The sequence below is a fragment of the Castanea sativa genome, chromosome 3, assembly GCF_040712315.1.
Source record: "Castanea sativa cultivar Marrone di Chiusa Pesio chromosome 3, ASM4071231v1".
NCBI lineage: Eukaryota > Viridiplantae > Streptophyta > Magnoliopsida > Fagales > Fagaceae > Castanea > Castanea sativa.
In genome coordinates, this window is record NC_134015.1 from 229,561 (window position 1) to 250,189 (window position 20,629).

The window sequence follows — 20,629 nt, forward strand, 5'->3', positions numbered from 1 at the left end:
TTGAGGCAAACAACATTTTAAATATAAAAGAATCTATTAAGTTATTTATATTAAACGTGTCAAAGTGAGATCCACTTTAACACGAATCTATATGTGTTAAATAATAACCTGAAAAAAAAATGTATCTTATTTATATCCTACTATCTTGATTATATCATGCTCAAGGCTTGTATCAAACATCAACATGCTTACTAAATACTTTGAGAGTGTATTTAGATACCGCTTATTTGCTGAAAACTGAAAACTTATTGCTAAAAACACTATAACAAAATAATTTTTAAAAATATGAATAGTACTGTGAGACCCAAATTTACTTAAAAATCTGTGAAAAAGTGAGTTTGATGATACGTTAACAGTACCACCAGGTTCCACTAAAAAAACGTGAACACACGGATTGGGCACAAATGCACGCTGAGAATGAAAGATGAAGTACTTTGATTCTCTACATTGTAAATACATTGTATTAATATCTTAATTATATATATATATATATATATATATATATATATATATATTCCTATTTTCCTATATTTGTTTATTTACTTTTACAATATTTTATATTTGACAATTGAAAAAATAAGTATTGATCATAAGCCAGCCCAAATTGGTGAGTGCCCTTGAAAACAAAAAAACAAAATTAATTTAACACATCACCACTCATTCCATTTAGTTTACCATACATAGTTGTTTTAATTTCCTTATTTTAGAGCACACAAAACCAAACACAAGTGAATTTCAGGTACAACACAGAGATGTTTTAAACCTAAAGAAATTGAGAAGAAAAGAAAATGCACTACGTCTTGAGGTATCATCAATGGAACAAATTACAAACTAAACATTAGAACGAATGAAGAACAGCCATGAAAGCAAGCCCTAACAAGTCATGCCTGGTGAAGGAACTAGAGGTGCTGTGATTCTGCCCTTCAATTTCGTAGCATTAGCATTGGCTACTGCCCAACCTTTATCACATCCATCACCAAGAAAAAAAAGGAACAAATTAAAATAATTAAAATAATGAGTAATAGATCATGTTTATTCTTAGTGGATCATTGTAATAACTATAGTTGATATCCAGCGTATATACCCTATAAGTTAATTTTACAAATTTAATAAAAAAAAACTATATTTACTAAGAATCATGTATAATGCTCCTTACATATAATAATATTTAAGAAAATAGTTCTAATTATATTACAAGTCATTGTAAAGAAAGGAAATATAAATAATTATGATTTTCATAATAAAAAATATAAAGATATTTCTCAAGTGACTAAACTAAGGGAGTCAATACTTTACTAGAGGTCATTTTGATTTTTTACCAGAAAACGAAATATTTCAATACTAGTTAATATCAATGAACCTGTGGGGAGTAAGATAACCCAAGTGGGTATTTGGGCTTTTGGGCTGTAGCAAGGAGGGCCGACCTGCTCTTGAGCTAAGAATTTGTTAGCTCTACGAATCGGCCCATACGCCGAGGGTCCGAGGATACAGCCGAGGGCGAGTTTCTCCTCGGACAGATCCAAGAGAACTCAGAGCTTCATTATGAGGGTCAAGGCACAACTCTGGGAAGACTAATGGTTAAAGGGGGGAGCCCTTGAACGTTGTAGACATACAGGTATTAGAAAAATACCAAAAGCAAAGGCTGCTACCTCCACATTAAAGACTCTGCACCTACCTCCCTGGCCGCATTAATGGGGAAGTGACCCCTGAACAGTAGAACTGAAACTTCTAGTCACTATTCAAAGGTACTAAGAAAAGAAATATCTTGGGGGGAGGGGGTTGGAGCAACACGTGGATAAAGCATCGGAAAAAGAAGTATTTAAGGGGGGACTTGGAACAAAGAAGGGGGCAGATTTTTGTAATCTTTAAGAAAGAAAGAGAAATAATACAAGATAGTCCTCGGCTTACGTCCGAGGAGGTCTATTTGCAATTATTGATTGTTGTTTACAAGTATTTGTAACTCTTAACCTGTTATCAAGTTCTTAGTACTTCCAACCTAGATTTGAAACCCATACTCTACAAATTTTATTGTTGAAGGCTCATTGGGCCTGAGCCCGTAATCGTTTTGGGTCCAGGTGCAATTGTGCACTTACAGAACTATTTTGAGATTATTTATTATTAAATATATTGATAAATATATATATATAAATAGATATATATTTTTTATATGTGTTCAATATTCAAATTTTATATAATTTGTTAAAATAATTATAAATCTATATCTCATTTAGAGCATTCCCATCAAAGCTTTTAAAAAATTTAGCTTTTAACATCTCAAAAGGCCACTTTATCTATTTTAACAACTCATTCTACAATACACCCAATATCAAAATAAACTTCTATTTTTACATTCTTCTCATTAAAATAATTTAAACAACTTATTAAAATAAAATAAAACTTCCCAACGAAAAATTCATAGCAACCAGCCACCACCACCCACAACAACCACCAGCCACTTTCACCAGCACTAGCCACTTTCACCACCAACCACATTCACCACCACACCATGGGAATCACAACCCACCGGAAAAAAAAAAAAAAAAAACCATCCACAACCAAAACAACCACCTCCATCATCAATAACCCACCACAAAACCCATTACAATAAACCAACACCACCAACCACAACAATCACCATCACAATCACAAGCCACCACCAAAAAAAAAAAAAACCCAAACAATTCACCAAGACCCCCACCACCAGGAAAAAAAAAAAAAAAAAACCCATTGTTGCCCACCATTACCACCGTTGCCCAAAATCAACCACCACCACAACACACCAAACCCATGACCCAAAATCAGCTACCACCACCACAACATAGCAAACCATGACCCAAAACCATTTAGCACCACCACATATTATCTTGAGAGAGTTTGAGCCAGAGGATGCATGCAAATCTAATTATGACAAATTTCAACAGAGTGGGAGATGTGAAATATGACAATCAAAGTTTGAAAATTTTTGTGGGTAAGCACACAATAGAGTCATCAATGGTGAGATATAACCTTTTACAGATGATTTGAGATTTTAATTTGGATAATATGGTGGGGTTTTTGGCCTTTGAGTTTATGATGTATTTTGTTTCAGTTTGGTGTGGTGAACGGAGAAGAAGATAGGAAATAGAGAAATTTAAGAAGAAAGAGAAACAAATATTATTTAATAGGATAAGAGAGAGAATGAAATAAAAAATTAATTTTTTTTTAAAGATTCTTGCTACAGTGAGCTACCAAAGATGGCAGCTCACTGTAGCTTGGATGTTAAAATTTTAAAATTTAACATCATTAATGTAGATGCTTTTGTGGTTTGTGTTGCTAAAATATAACTTTTTAGCATTTTATAAGCTTTAATAGGAATGCTCTTAATAGGTTAACCTCCAGTTTAAATGTTACCTATATTATCTATATATATAATAATAGGTAAAGCGGAAAGAAAATTTAATTTAATTTCAAATTAGAATTAAATTAGAGTATAATTTTGCGCCATGTGTCTCATCTAATCTAAATTTTAGAATTTTGTGCCAAGTGAGTTAATTTAGTGTAAACATTGAATTTCAATTAAAGTTTAATTTTGCACTATGTATCCTATCTAATCTAAATTTTTAAGTTTTTGTGCCAAATTAGTTAATTTAGTGTAGAAAATGAGGAATCCAATATAATAAACCATAAAAAACATAATCATATAACTAAAAAAAATTCAAATTTATAAGTCATCTATATATATATATATGTGTGTGTGTATGTGTGTGTGTGTATACACACACACACACACACACATATATATATGTATGTACTAATAGGTAAAATTTAGAGAAAATTGAATTATAATTTGAAATTATAATCCAATTTTGCGCCATGTGTTTAAATTTATGTGGAAACTACACCATAATTATCCACTTAAGCTTGTATTATGTGTCTACTTAAGTTTTTTAATTTTTGTGTCAAGTGAGTTAATTAGTGCAAAATACTAAGAATCTAATATTAATGAACTATAAAATAAAAAATAAAAAATAAAACAATCACATATACTCAATTAAAATCACATGTTTTTCAAAAAAAAAAAAGAAGTCACCATATAACAAAAATTACCACACGTTCTATCTTATTAAAAATTAGAAAAAAAATGATCATAAGTAGTGTTAAATTTAGGTAAGAATTTTAATATGTGACTAATTATGTTTACTTTAAAAAAATAATTTGACTAATTATTTATATTTTATGATAAATATTGTGTTTAATTGTAAATGTATCTATATATATGCATGAATGAATGTGTTACAAGTTTAAAAAAATTAATTTAACTAATTATTTATATTTTTATAATAAAAATCTTATTTAATTTTAAATGCATCAATGTTTTTGCATGAAGTTACATGCTAGTTAATATAATAATAATAACAATAATAATATGAAACACAAGTAGTTTGATGGCATATGGTAGATCACACAAACTAGAATTGACAGATCATTAATTATAAATCTATTGCTTGATTTTTCCATTTAACAAAGGGTGGTTTGAATTTGTCCAACGAACCTTATTTGAAGTGGGTGGCTGTCAAGGCGCACTGCCCGGTCAATAACAAGCTAAAGGGTTTGAAAATTATAGAATGAGTACTCATTATCATAAATTTAAAACCCAAAAACCTCAGTCTTGAAACGAAATTAAAACGGAAGACGGAGAAGAAAAAGAAATTATGAGGTGGAATGGGTCCTAATGGAAAATGGTTGCGTTTACTATAATGTATTGCGTTTAACGTAATATATGTTTGGTACATGACCAGTAACAGTAAGGCCAGTACTTAAATGAGAACGAAACATAAGTATTTTTGTACTTGCGTACATATTGGCACGATAAATACTTTGTACGAAATCATCTTCTTGGACTAAATAATTATATTATAAGTCATCCTTTTACTTGACCAACATGGCATTTGAGGTCATGCTTGTTAATATATATATTCAAGTTACATCTGGTGTAACTTCATAATAGTTACATCTTTTATAAACTATTAATTTCAAAAATATTTAACAGTTAAAAATGCATCATTAAATGTTTATTACTTTTGACATTCATACCTAATTAATTGCATCTTCTCTCTCTCTCCTTATTTATTCCTTTCCAAATTTCACTTCTTTAAACGAAAAATTTTTAGGTACTCCTGGAGTATAGTGGAATGGTGCTCTCCCTCTCACATTTATGGTGGACCCCACCATGAATTTAATAAACAGACCCCACCATGAATGTGAGAGGAGGGAGCACTATTCTCCGTGCTCCGAGAGTATCTAAGAATTACTCTCTTTAAACAGGCATGCCACCACTTCTTCTTTTTCCTTTCTTTTTTAAAAGAAACAATTATTAATTTTATTGCAAAAAAAAAAAAAACTAAGGAATTGTATTGTAAACAATCTTGAGGGACTATGTTGCTGTTACCTCTATGTTTTTATAATCCTCTCCACTGAAATTATACTTCAACAATTCAATTTCCTTTCCCATAAATGATGTCGTATTTGCATTTGAGAACAATGACCACTCATTTATAGACACTAGTGGATTCATTAAAAAAAAAAAAACAGATTCCAATTTGTATTCATAAACGCTAGTGGATTCATAAACTCAAAATCTCCTAGCAAAAGCAATTATTAATATTCAGTTGCAAAAGCCAAAGAGCCAGTAAGTTTTAAATACTAGCTTTCAAAAGAATAAAGAAGTTGGAAAGAAAGTTTTATTCTTTTAAACATTGAAGTTTGAAACAGTAAAAGTTTTTTATGTTTGTGTTGTTGCCTTAGACACAAGCTTTCAACATGGGGCTTCAAACCTTAATTTTTTCACAGCACACAAATATTATGTATTTATGTTCTCTTATTATGAATCACGTCCTTAGTATATTATTATTGATGGCAGTTTCAACTCACTGATTTGCAACTTAAGAACATTAAGTATAAGACCATGAAAAAGCAAATCCGCAACTTAACACGGTAAGCATAGGCACTTGTGCAAGGTTAGGGAAGAATTAATTAGGAGAGAGAAACAAAGTAAAAAAGGAAATAATATAATATTCTCTCAAATTAATTTAGTTGGCTGATGTGATTTTTTAATCGTTAGATCTTTTTGAAATCTATGATCTTAAAAATGTGTAATTTTTATAGAGTTACACATTTTTTTAAATTTGAAGTAAATTAAACGATTAAAAAAATACCCTCATTATTACAAATATTTTTATTAGAATCTCATTAATTATCCTCATTTATTACATTTTAAACTTATGTCTAAGCCCAACAAAATTTGAGCTTTGACTCTTTCTTTCTCTCTAAGTTTCTCTCTCTCCTTTTGTCTCTCTCTCTCTACATTCTAAACATACGTTTCTCTCTCTCTATCTCCCTCTCCATTGCTCCTCCACCTCCACCTCCACTGGTTGCCAACAGGAAAAAAAAGAAGAAGAAGCCAAACACTGTTCCTCTCACTTTTTCCTAGTTGGGTGGATGCGACTGATCAAGCCAAACATACGGTTCTCTCTCTCTATTTTCCTATATTTGTTTATCTACTTTTACAATATTTTATATTTGACAATTGAAAAAATAAGTATTGATCATAAGCCAGCTCAAATTGGTGAGTGCCCTCGAAAGAAAAAAAAAAAACTAAATTAATTTAACACTATACCACTCAATCCACTTAGTTTACCATACATGGTTGTTTTAATTTCCTTATTTTAGAGCACATAAAACCAAACACAAGTGAATTTCGGGTACAACATAGAGATGTTTTAAACCTAAAGAAATAGAGAAGAAAAGAAAATGCACTAGGTCTTGAGGTATCATCAAAGGAACAAATTACAAACTAAACATTAGTACGAATGAAGAATAGCCATGAAAGCAAGCCCTAACGAGTCATGCCTGGTGAAGGAATTGGAGGTGCTGTGGTTCTGTCCTTCAATTTCTTAGCATTGGCTGCTGCCCAACCTTTATCACATCCATCACCAAGAAAAAAAAAGGAGCAAATTAAAATAACGAATAATAGATCATGTTTATTCTTAGTGGATCAGTGTAATAACTATAGTTGATATCCAGTGTGTATACCCTATAAGTTAATTTTATAAATTTAATAAAAAACTATATTTAAGAATCATGTATAATACTTCTTACATGTTATAATATTTAAGAAAATAGTTCTAATTATATTACAAGTCATTGTAAAGAAAGGAAATATAAATAATTATGATTATTATAATAAAAAATATAAAGATATTTCTCAAGTGACTAGACCAAGGGAGTCAATACCTTACTAGAGGTCATTTTGGTTTTTTCTTTTTTTCTTTTTTTTATCAAATAATGAAATATTTCAATACTAGTTAATATCGGTGAATCATTTTGACATAATTTATTATTTAATATATTGATTAATATATATAAATAGATATATTTGTTTATATGTATTCAGTAGTCAAATTTTATATAATTCATTAAAATAATTATAAATCTATATCTCATTAAATAGGTTAACCTCTAGTTTCAATGTCATCTATCTCATTAATATAATAATTATAAGTATAATAATAATATTATAAAACACAAGAAGTTTGATGGCATATGACAGATCGTTAGTTATATATCTATTGCTTGATTTGTCCAATTAACAAAAAAAGGCGGTTTGAATTTGTCCAAGCAACCTTATTTCAAGTGGGGTGGCTATCAAGGCACACTGCCCACTCAACAAAAAGCTAAAGCGTTTGAAGTTGTGGTGACAAATATAGAATGAGTACTCATTATCATGACTTAAAACCTAAAAGCCTCAGAGTCTTGAAACGAAATTAAAACGAAAGAGACAAAGGAGAAGAAAAGGGCGTTTGGGCGAAAAAAGACGAGTACGAAGAAAAAAAAAATTATGAGGTACCTCATAATTTACTGCTTACTTCATGCCTCTTTTTTTTTCTTATTTTTTTTTTTTTTTTACGGACTAGTTTTTATTTTTACACTAAAATCTGATTTATTTTCTCATGGGTCTTCACTATTTTAGTTAACTTTTACCTTTATTTACAATATTTCAGTAAAAAAAATTTAGTTTCAACAAAATAAAGAAATCCTAAACAGACGCTATAAGTCATCCTTTTACTTTATTCTATTTCCATTATTAAACTCAAGCAAGAATATCATATTCTTAATCAATAAATTTTTATCTAAATTTTGGGAAAATAACTTTTAAAATTTATTCAACATACATATAACTTGTGCACAACATATAATTAAAAAGTGAAAATAAATACATTTAGCCCATTAAACTCGTCTTAATGACATAAAAGAAATTTAGACTTAAAAAAAAATTATTATATCAAATTTATAAAAATAACCATATAAGTTTTTCTTATATAAAGAGGGTCTCAAGAAATGTATAAACTTAGACCAACATGGCATTTGAGGATATGCTTTAATATATATATATATATATATATATATATACATATATATATCAGAGCCATTCTTTCCTTGGTATCATCAAAAAAATATTTTAACAGTTCCATCAGTATATTGTGCAATTTTAGTAAGATCAAGTTCATCCAAAACAGGTTTAACAGGTGGTGCTACTTGTTCCAAAGTCCATTCTCTAGGAAGAGTAATATCTTGCCATTGAATCATTTTAGAGACTTGGATCTTAGCATCAGGGGTAGAACATTGAATCAACAAAGTTTTTCCAGCAGGATTATGTCCTCTAGACCGAGGAGTTAGCTGGGAATCAAGCAATCTATAAAAAATTCGGTAAATTAGAGTAAAAGGTCTACTATCATCATCCATATTATAACCAGAAGTCAATATATTCAAAGTTAAAGCTTTAATAATATTAGGATTATCTAAAGCAAGAGCAAGATCAGGATAACAATCAAAGTAAATAGGACTATCATACAAAGAAGCAGTAATCATGCCAAGAATGCTATAATTAAATTTCTTAAATTTAGCATCACGTAAACACATAAGCACATAAACATCAATTCCTTTTCTGGTTAAAGTTTTAACAACAACTTGGACTAAACCAAGGTGTAAATATTTAAGATTTTTTTGGGACAAAAACTCATTAATATTTTTCTTGGAAAATAAATAACATTTTTCATGAGTTTTAGAAATAGAAAAGGTTTGTTCAACAGTTCTAGGTCTATATTCAGAGAAAATACTTTTTTTCAGTCCAATTTAGATCATAAACAAAGCTTGTAACTTAAACATTGATATATATATATATATAACATTGATATTACGTACCTCCTTCCGGGTCTAATCCACGGATTTTGAGCTCGCGGTACTCTTGACAAAGAGCGCAAAAAAAGCAGCAAAAATGTACACAGCAATCCCCGCATGGCTTTGGTGGCAAGGAATAGTGGACTCTCAGTTTGGCTCGGTATGTGCATGTATATATACATGCGCCAATTCCAAAAAGATGGGCAAGCATGAGACAGTTTCGGGTCGCGGTAAAACAAGCTGCATGTAGCCAAAAATCAAACAGACAAATTAAAGAAACTAAATCTATAAGCACAAGCATACATACATACATACATATATATATATATATATATATATATATAATTGCTCCAAATATTCTTTTCAGTAGAATTGGCATACTAACATGGTTTTCCCTGGTCAACTATCTCAGCAGTGCGGCCAAAGGTAATGCAGGGACACCAGCAGGTAACCCAGCCTTTGAAGAGAGAGAGAGACAGAAAACAATAGAATTTGTTAAGTTTGCAGGTAGTTTTCTGTGAATTGTGATACAATATATATGTACTAAATGACGTTCAAAACAAAAATCTTACACTTTATAACTCATTTATATACTTCCATTTCAGCATATATGTTCAAAACAATTCAATATAGAATTTTCAATTTATGCATGTTGCACCGTTAGACGTTCAAACAAGATCATACTACATATTTCTGTATAAAGTTCTTGTTTTTAAATAAATAAATTAAAAAAAAAAAAAAGAGGATCCCCTTACAGCTGGTCTTATCTTTAAAACAATCACATATTCCGGTGGACCATTGCTCCTCAGGTGGAGAAGTGTAGGAAACTGGTGCTTGAGGAGTTGATTTGGTGTTGGACTCGTTAGGATTCATTTTAGAGATTGGAAAAAACAACAGGGAAGTGGATGCGAAATACAGAGCACTGTTGGCGGGTTCACTTATAAGGCTACTTTTGCCCAGCCCACACGACTTTGACTTTGGGAATTTATTTTTTGAACCTAGTAATTTTAGATTGTTATCCGGTAGTAGGTAGTTGCATGTTCCAATATGTATATATTTTATAATTAGGACCTTTTACTTTTACAATTTTGGTCTTTTATAATTAGGCATGCTTGTACTATGCAATATATATTTAGAGAGAGAGAGAGAGAGAGCTTAATTTTTATGGTATTCCATCTTATAGTGCAAAGCTCCATAGGTTCCCCTTGAATTTGTTAGAGGTTTTTCCTTCTCTCTCTCTTTCTCTCTTTGGCTAGAAGACTTGTGCGAAAGTTTGGTCTTTGATTATTTATTGTTAAATTGTTTAAAATAGTTTTATAGGTTGAATATCCTCTTCTCAAGTTGTTAGATTAAAGTAATATTAATTGACTGTTTCCAAATATGCAAGGCGGATAGATTCTTTATTTTCCCTCTCCTTATGTGTGCGTTGCGTGTGGGTATGATCTCAACCTATCAGCCCAAGTACTGAAGTACATTATGTACATATGGTTGAATGCATTCTCTACTTTTTTTCTTTTCTTTTTTGATTTTTATACATTCTCTACTTAAATTGGTAAGGTAGTTTACATTCATTTAGAGCTAATATATATTCAATGATATTATGTTGATCAAGTATTATGTTCACCTCATCGTCTCTCTCTCTCTCTCTCTCTCTCTCTCTCTCTCTCTCTCTAAAAATTTGGACTAAAATAAAACCGTTATAGCTTAATCTAAGTAATTTTTGTATTTTGTGGATAAGCTCTTAGTTCACAATTTAGTTATGTAGACTTTCTAATTGTTATATCTTGACCTCCTAAAATTTGATTAAAATAAAATGGTTAATTTTTTTTGGATGGAACTTCACAATTTCATTTTAGTCTAAACATTAAGGAATTCAAATGTAGCAATTGAAAATGTATGGGTAATGTGTTGAATTATTTGTGATTTCAAAAAATGAATAAATTGGGTACGGAAATTATAAATTTTCCCTTAACAAAAAATGAATGAGGTACAGTACTAGAAAGGATTTCATCAACACCAAAGTAATTAATTAAAATGGTTATTGTGTGGTTTCTTCTGTTTTGTTTTGTTTTGTTTTATTTTTTTTTTGATAAAACAATACACAGGCCCAAGTAAAAAGGACAAGAATCTTGGGCCTGATACTTTATGTTTTAAAGGACCAGGCTTGGTTCACCGCAGCTAAGTTGGGTTGATTCCAAACCAAGTGATGCACAAAGCGCGGATTCTACAATACATACATACTAACATACAAAAAATATATACTCATTGAGCAGCAAGGAACAGTAAAGAATGATATACGAGGAAGAAAATTAAAATAAAACATTAGAGATTCTTAGAGCAACCACATCAGTTCGTTCGAACTTTCTGTCTATTTTGCAAGAAAAACCCTACTTTTTTTATTTTACACATCAACTTTTATAAAACACCCACATCAGTTTATCTATTCTACACATTTATTTAATAAAATATTCATTCTTTTTACATTTTTTATTATTTCCTTCCCTCTCCTCCTCTCTGGAACCATCTCACAGACCTAACACAAACCCAACCACCAGCCACCCAGCCACTACCATCAAACCCACCCACCCAGCCACCACCATCAACCCACAATCATCAACCACCATCACCCCATAGAAAATCCAAATAGAAATTCCAAACCCCACAGAAAATCCAAACAGTAAATAGAAACTAGTAGACCCATCATCAACGACTCATCGTCTTGATCCTCAGTAGCGCTGGAGTTTGAGACCTCGGCCCCACATAAAAACCCCATGGCATCGGAGGAGGCACTGGAGTTGTCTAGGTAGTAACGAGCTTCACCTTCCATGTCCAATCAATTTTTCGTCACCGTCTCCGTTTCCAAACGGATTGTTGGATCGGAGAGGATGAACAGCGTTCCTAACTCACTCGCCACCCAAACTCGCCAATTGGACTCAGTCCATGGCGCACGAGATCTCCGCCGAGCTATCGTCGTCTTCATCTTCGAAGCCTGAGATTTTGAAGAAGAAGGAGAAGCTAATTGGCTTCTCAGAGTTGAGATGAGAGAAAGAAAGAGCTGTGAGATTTTGAAGAAGAATGAGAAGCTGATTGGACAGGTGTAGTAGGAGAGCTGAGATGAGAGTCAGCGTAGTAAGAGAGAGAGAAATTATTAAAATACTCTATACACGAGTTACAGTGACCGTGCATATAAACGAGTTACAGTGACCGTGCATATATGCACGGTCACTGTAGCCTTTTCATATTTTTGCACAAATTTAGACGACTTTACACCCACTGATGTGGATGTTTTTTTGGCCAAAATGTGTAAAATTGAGAAGTTTTTGTATTATGGAAAATTATCCACCATCTGATGTGGATGCTCTTAGGGTGATATGGGATATTTCATTATTTTCTTAAAATTTTCATACATCATGCTCACTAGGATGCATTACAAGTCCAAATAAGTTCAAGAATCATAGACTTAGATGGCTCTTTAGGCCTCTAAGACTTGCGAAATTTGAATCCCTTTGAATCCAAGTGTATTCTCTAGTGGCTGTTTGAGGATCCCGGACGGTGTTTTCCTTTATTTTTTCTCTTTTTTAATTTTCATAGAGTTTTCTCAAGGATCTTTTCCTTCTCATTCACTATTGCTAAATGCCCTTCACTGTTGGCTACCCCTCCTTCTATGGTGTCATCCTAGGGTTTTTAGGGTACCATTGATTCCCTCTATTTGCTCCCTTAGATACCAAAACCAATGTTCTGTCAGCAACTTTGGTGGTTGGTCTCTTCCTCATTCTTCACTATTTCCCTCTTTTGAGGTTCCCTCTTCGAAAGCCCCTAACTAACTTTCTCGTTCTAGGGGGTTCTAGAGGGTTAACCTTTGATCTTTCTTTTTTCCAAGGCTTCTAGATTCCACCTTTTCAGACCCACTTTTTGGCTGATTTCCTTTTTGTCATTTTCCCCAAATGAAATGATTCCTTTCTATCAGGCTGAAAGATCCCTAGTCACCTTCCTTCATAGTCCATCTTCCTAGGTTCCTTGAGGTACTAGACCCTTATTCATGAGTTGTTGGTTCGCAAGTCTTCTGATCCTTTTCTGCATCATTGGGTGGCTAATGGGACATATTTGCCCTCGTTCTTCGTGTTTCTGGGCATGCCCCCTTGAATTGTCTCAGTTCCAACTTGGCCTTGCTACACATCCCGAGGATCCCAGGCTTCTGGGAATCCTAAGGTATCCTGGTTCAATTTTCTCTCTGAGCTCCTCAGTGATTTTTTTTACCTTTGAGGGCTGGGCTGGACTTCTCTTTTTCCTTTGTTTTGTGAGGTCCAAAGCTTGCCCATTCATGGGCTTGGGTCCCTTCTTATGGACTCTTTAATGGATTTGGGCCATTTTTTATTGAAAGCCCGAATGTTTTCTAGATTTCAATCATTTGTATTGTTTTGGGATTTGATACAACATTGTGATATTTTAGACCTCAATAGTTATTACCTTAATCAATGATATCACGGAGCTAGGTTCATATATAAGAGCACCCAAGTAGATTCAGTTCCTAAAGAGTTGGGGCATGTCTATCTATACATACATGAGCAGTGAGCTTGCCACTGCAAGTCAAGACTTACATATTACATGGTATGATCAGAACAAGTCAAGTTTGAGCCAGTTTTGTAGGTTGTTTATCAAGTAATTAAGGAATATTGAAATGTAGTTGATACTATCAATACCATGTTAGACCATCAAAGCTTCCTGAACTCCAAAAGTCCCAAGAATGCTAGATAAACGTCAGCTTTGCTCCCTATAACTAGTTGATTGACTTTGCTCCATTATCTGAGGGATGCTTCTGTTTGTCCTCACATTTATGGCCCTTAAGAATTTAGATGTGTGACTTGGGTCATCTCTAATTACCATAAACTAATTAATTGAACGCAGTTATTTCTTTATCATTGTGATAATGTCCTCTCTATTTTTTCCCCTTGTTAGACATGAAACTTATTACATTCTAGCTAGCTTGATATTCATTTGACATATATTTTATCTTATAAAAAAAAAAAAAAGAGGGGCTTGGGAATGACAAGAAGTACTCATTTCAATCTTGACTTTTCAGCTTTTCTAATCCATTATGAGAGAGAGAGAAAGAGATGAGGAGGGACCCTTGAATGATAAGCGATACTAGTAATCATTTCAATTTATGTGTGTGGATCCCTAGCCATCAATGACGATCACTATCATCAAAATTTATTGGAAATTAGCTGAGCTTAAGCTTTTCACTGAACAAGATCACATGTTTAAACTTGGTTCACTTTCTTGTTGAGTAAGCTCAATCTTATTCATAAGCTACTTTATTAACTTATTTTTTCCTATATATATGTAGTGAAGCCATAACTAAAACTTTTTATTCCTTCACAAATTTATGAATTTTCACTACAAATAGACTGTTTATTTTATCAATAAACTAAAAATAATAATTTGATATCATATGAACCTATTTACTAACTTATACAATCCCATAACAAATCTATATAACTATATTTTTAGACAAGTATACATATAAAGATATAATAGTTAAGTTGAGTCATTTTCATCAGCTTGTTCATGTACACATATTACGTAGCTTGGCTCTTTATAAAGTTTAGCTTATTCGCCAAACAAACAAACAAACATAAATAAGCCTTTTCATGGGTTGAATTTAAGTTGTTTATAATTAGCTTGCTTCATTTATAACCCTAATTGTCTTATTGCATTTGATGCAAATGTGACGATAGGTAGGGGCAATAAATGTGGATATGAAAGAGATAGAAAGACATATGTTGTAAATTTTGAATTATTTTTTATGATTGGTGACACACCAATTTATAAGACTTATATTGTAAAATTTGTAATATATTTAATTAGCATCACATAATTTACTTATAGTATATATGATCTAGAATTTGAAATAACAAAACCAATCACCACATTTATTTTGCCATACATAGCTAATTTAGTTTAGACCATACAACCCAGAAGGTGCATGTTTTACAATTAACAACAAAAGAAATTGAGAGAGAGAGAGAGAGAGAGAGAGAGAGAGAGAGAGAGAACCCACAGTTGTTGAGGTACATCAAAGGGAGCAAAGAACAAACTGAACACTAGGATGAATGAAGAACAAGGATGAAAGCAGACCCTAACGAGTCATGCCTGGTGGAGGAACCGGAGGTGCTGTGGTTTCACTTTTCATTTTCTGAGCATTGACTGTCCAACCTTTATCACCAAAAAAAAAAAAAAACGAAAAAGATTAAAATAATGAATAAAAGATGATGGATTATTCATTGTTATGGTTGTAAATGGAGGTAATTGTATTTGTAATTGTACATACCTAAGGAAGGGTCGAGTCCATGGTTTTTGAGCTCGCAGTACTCTTGACAAAGAGCACAACAAAAGCAGAAGTGATGGACACAGCAATCCCCACAGGGTTCTGGTGGCAAGGAATAGAAGCCTCTCAGTTTGGCTCGGTAAGTGCATGCATATAAACATGCGCAACATGGGCAAGCATCATATAATTTCGAGCTGCGCTAAAACAAGCTGCCATGCATGCACACACAAGAAACAACAGCACACACACACACACACACACACACACATATATATATATATATATATAAAATTACTCCATGAGCTTGAACTTTTAACTGAAGTATATATAATTACTCCATGAGCTTGAACTTTTAACTTAAAGCACAAATGTTCTTTAATTTGTTACTTCAAGTAGTATATCACAAAACAATAAGTAGAAATTGCTTAATTACATGTTCGTCCCTGGTCCACTATCTCAGCAATGCGGCCAAAGGTGATGAGGGGACAATAGCAGGTAACCCAACCTTGAGGGGAAAGAAAACAATAGAATTTGTTAATAAATATATATTTGCATCTAGTTTTTTCTTTCTTTAATTGGTTTGTTGTAGTAAGATGTACCAAATTAATATTAATGTTCGAAAACAATATGGCACACTTCATATAATCTTTACTAAATTTTGGTTACATGTTATGCGCTGTTATAAGTTATTAAAAACACTCCAGCATGGAAATTTGCAAATTATGCATGTTGCACCCCAAATATTAAAAATACTATTTTGATAGATTTTTTTTTTTCTCATTTGAAATAAAACAAATAGAGAATTTCCTTACAATTGGAGAGATTTTCAAAGCAACCACAAAGACTAGTGGACCATTTCCCCTCAGGTGGAGAAGTGTACGGAGCTGGTTTGGAGTTCTTATTATTACTTATTAGGACACATTTTAGAGATGGAAAGACAAGATATCAGCACGAAGATGATGTCAATTACAGAGCACTATACTACTACTATATTTACACAAAGTACCCAATGATGAGTTCACTTCTTATAGTGCAATGCTCTATAGGTTGCCCTTGACTTTGTGAGATTCTTTTTCCTTCTCTCTCTCTCTCTCTCTCTCTCTCTCTCTCTCTCTCTCTCTCTCTCCAGAAGACTTTGTAAGAGTTTGGTCTTTGATTATTAATGGTATATTGTTTAAAATAGTTTCTAGGTGGAATATCCTCTTCTCAAGTTGTTAGATCAAAGTAATATTAATTGACTATTTCAAAAAATGCAAGGCTGGAAAGATGTTTTATTTTCCTTCTCCCTATGTGTGCGCTGCGTCTGGCTAAGGGTATGATCTCAACCAGGGGCGGCGTTAAGTGTTGTTTCAAGCTGCAAATGAACCTCTGACTTGAAAATAAAAATATTATATTTATAAAAAAAATTTATTAGCTTACTTTACTTTAAAAATATTTTTGAACACCTTGACTTAAATTTTGCACACCCTAATTACATATAAGTCCGACCCAATACTAAATAATAACATAGGCCAACCCAGTCCAAAACAAAAACAACACAGATTAGCTCATCCTAAAATCAAACAACAGCACAGATCATATAGATCTCCCTCTCATGAATCTCATCTCATCTCAGTTAATTATCTGACTATCTTGGTATCTTCAACTCTAAGAATAAAAAGTGAATATTTGTGAGTTACGAGTGCCTATTTTATTATAAATTTCTATTATATGTGTGAGTGTGTTTAATATTGATTATGAACATTTTTTTAATAATTTTTTTTTTTTGTGTGGATTGTGATGTGTGCGAATGTGTGCATATAGTATAAACATGATATAACTTTATATAATTAAAATTTTAGGAAATACAGAGGGTTTGTAATGATTCAAAATATGAAAACTCGTAGAAAGAAATTGTAAAACTTTATGCATTTGCGTGTTTTTTTATTGGTAACTTGATATAGTCAAGTTTTATTTTAATTAAATTTTGTTTTGACTTATATTTCTTAATGAGCCCCTAAGATAAAATTTCTAGAGCCACCACTGATCTCAACCCATCAGCCTAATTAAGTACGTGTGGTTGAAGACATTCTCTACTTAAATAGCTAAGGTAGTGTACATTTAGTGCTAATTTTCAATGATATTATGTTGTTCAAGTATTACAGTGGTCTCTTTGACAATGGAAGGGAAATGAAACGGACCCTTGTGATATGATCTTATCCATAATTTGAGGCAATAGGCAAATACTATTGGTCAAATTCATTATACATTTGGGGTTGTAATGGGATTTTGATAATCTGAATCCCAATTTTAATTTTCCTTTTTTTTTCTTTTGTAAAAGTAAATCAAAACGTTGAACATTCAAATCCAAATTTTATAAATTTTCTTTTCTCCTAAAGGGAATTAAGATGTTCAACATCCAGACTCCACTTTTCCTCTCTCTCTCTCTCTCTCTCTCTCTCTAAATTTGGACTATAAAATGAAGCCGTTATAGTTTCATCTAAGTTAGTAGATTTTGTATTTTGTGTATAAGCTCTTAGTTATAACTTATATATTTGTGTCACAATTTAGTTATGTGAACTTTCTAATTGTTACATGCATCTTGACCTCCTAAAATTTGATTAAAATAAAATGGTTGATTTGTTTTTGATGGAACTTCACAATTTCATTTTCGTCTAAATTAATTTTAAGGGGTTCAAATATAACAATTGAAAGTTTATGAGTTGAATTAATTGTGATTAAAACCAACTAAATTGGGTACGGAAATTATAAAAATGAATGAGATACACTAGAAAGGATTTCATAAACACCAAAGTATTTAAAATGGTTATAAGTATAACATTAATCAATGATATGACGGAGCTAGGTTAATTCATATATAAGAGCATCCAATAGTGAATTCAATTGCCACTGGAAGACAAGACTTTACATATATTACATGGTATGAGAACAAGTCAGGTTTGAACTGAAGTCGATTAATTATTGGTTGAGAGCCAGAGGTACGTGTTCGTTGTAAATCAAGTAATTAAGGAAGATTGAAATTTAGTTGATACTATCCTAGTACTGTTGGACTATCAAAGCTTCCCCAACTCCAGAAGTTCCTGACTTTGCTCCATTATTTGAAGGAGGCTTCTGGTTTGTCCTCGCATTTATAGTCCTTAAGAATTTTTTTTTTAGAGAATTTCAACCTATAATATTTGCTCTTGATAATAGCTTTTTAGCACCAAACCAAGACACCAATCAGTTTTTGGTATATGCAAAGATTGAACTCCAGATCTCTTATACAACCAGAGATTTTATCAGTTGAGCTAACTGGAACCAACAACCCTTAAGAATTTAGATGTGTGATTTTGGTCATCTCTATTTATTATTATTATTATTTTTTGAGAAGGTGGTCATCTCTATTTACTTCTTTACTTTTCCAAATTTGACCGTCCTTAATTAATTAAAATTTGTTTGATTTAAATCCCAATTACCATCCGACCATATATGCTCATGATGATGCTGTACCATTTATCATTTTTGTTTTAATTAAGTTGCTATGGTGGCCATGCATGTAGTATACTAGTATTGCACATCTTTAAAAGTATTAATTTACCGATTTAAAGACAAGCTTGCATAAAACTATAATAAATTTAAATTTCCTCATAAACATCCAAAAATAAGTAAAAATAAATAAAGAAAAGTTTTTACAATTACATTGTCCAACATGATTAGATCCCTAGACTTGATAAAATAAGATATGAGACGGAGGAATTGCATACTTGAACCATTTTTTTAAGAATTGGCCCCCACAAGAAAAATTATTTGGCCCCCCCATTTGTCCACATTTAGTGTTTCTTCCAAACTTACTTATCACCTTTTAATATTTTCACTCATTTATTATTATTTTTTATTGTTGAAACTCCTTCATAGAAGTTTTACTTTTTCAATTCTCATCCTTCAATATATTTTTCCGATCTGGTGTAAGCTAATATTGTTCTTTATTGTTGTTCTATTGCTCTCTGTTGTAAGTTGATATTGTTGTCCATATCTGTTGCTTGTAAATATTGCTCTTTGTTACTGAATATATATGTTGTTGTTTTTCCTGCTCTATTTTTTCTGCTCTAATTTGTTGTGGCCATTCTTTTGGCATTGTATTCTTTCTTTTCTTTGCATAAAATTTATAATTTTGTCTAAAAAAAAGTGTTGAGCTTATTTGAAACTAGCAAAAATCACTTTAAAATCTTGGGAGGTAATAGAGTATTCTTTTTTTTTTATCGAACCAATTGATAAGCTTTATTCAAAATTTCAATTTTGGCTCCTGTTTTACTCAAACAACCAAATGTGAAAGTCATCTTGTATTTTTATATATTATTTTATATTGGCTTATAATGATTTTGTTATTTTTAATTTCTAAAAATATTATATCTTCTTGTAGATTAGATATTATATTTATATTTTTAGTTTCTTGAATGGTTTGAACTTATGGTTGTTAAAAGGACTAAGAGAAACTTAGAAGGGAAAATGCTTAAGATTCTTAATTGGTTATTTAGTTTTGTTAAGTGCTAATAAAAATTACATTGATTAAACCAATGCACAAAACCATATATGTAGCATTTTGAGTTTTTTTTTTTTTTTTGAATTGTTACTCACTACGAGATAGGTTGCCATTGGCCCCCACAAATCAAAATTCCTAGCTCCGTCCTTGGCTATAGTTATATCATATTTTCTATATTTATTTGAAAATAATAATGTCATTACTTGTCAACTTGATAAAAATTATTTATCAAATATAAATGTTTTCATCGTCAAATCTATTATAAGCACTAGCATGTAACTCCATGAATGCATTTAAAATTAAACAAAATTTTTATTATAAAAATATAAATAATTAGTCAAATTAATTTTTTTTTAAAGTATGTAACACATGCATTCAAGCATACATATAGATACATTTAAAATTAAACACAATTTTTATTATAAAATATAGATAATTAGTCAAATTAGTTTTTTAAAGTAAACGTAATTAGTCACATATTAAAATTATTATCTAAATTTAATACTACTTATGATCATTTTTTTCTAATTTTTAATAAGATAGAACATGTGGTGACTTAATGCAGA

The 20,629-nt window shown here is 31.5% G+C and overlaps 1 protein-coding gene and 1 pseudogene across 1 annotated transcript; both read right to left on the reverse strand.

The window, feature by feature from the left end:
- Nucleotides 1-6,874: 6,874 nt before the first annotated feature.
- LOC142627306 (cell number regulator 2-like) lies at nt 6,875-10,089 on the reverse strand. The gene is made up of 4 exons (XM_075801133.1): nt 9,972-10,089; nt 9,602-9,673; nt 9,241-9,456; nt 6,875-6,954 (listed from the first exon to the last, which is right to left on the reverse strand). The coding sequence occupies exons 1-4, from the start codon at nt 10,087-10,089 to the stop codon at nt 6,875-6,877; spliced, it is 486 nt and encodes a 161-aa protein (XP_075657248.1).
- A 5,266-nt stretch (nt 10,090-15,355) lies between these two features.
- LOC142627813 (cell number regulator 2-like) lies at nt 15,356-19,036 on the reverse strand (annotated as a pseudogene).
- Nucleotides 19,037-20,629: the final 1,593 nt, after the last annotated feature.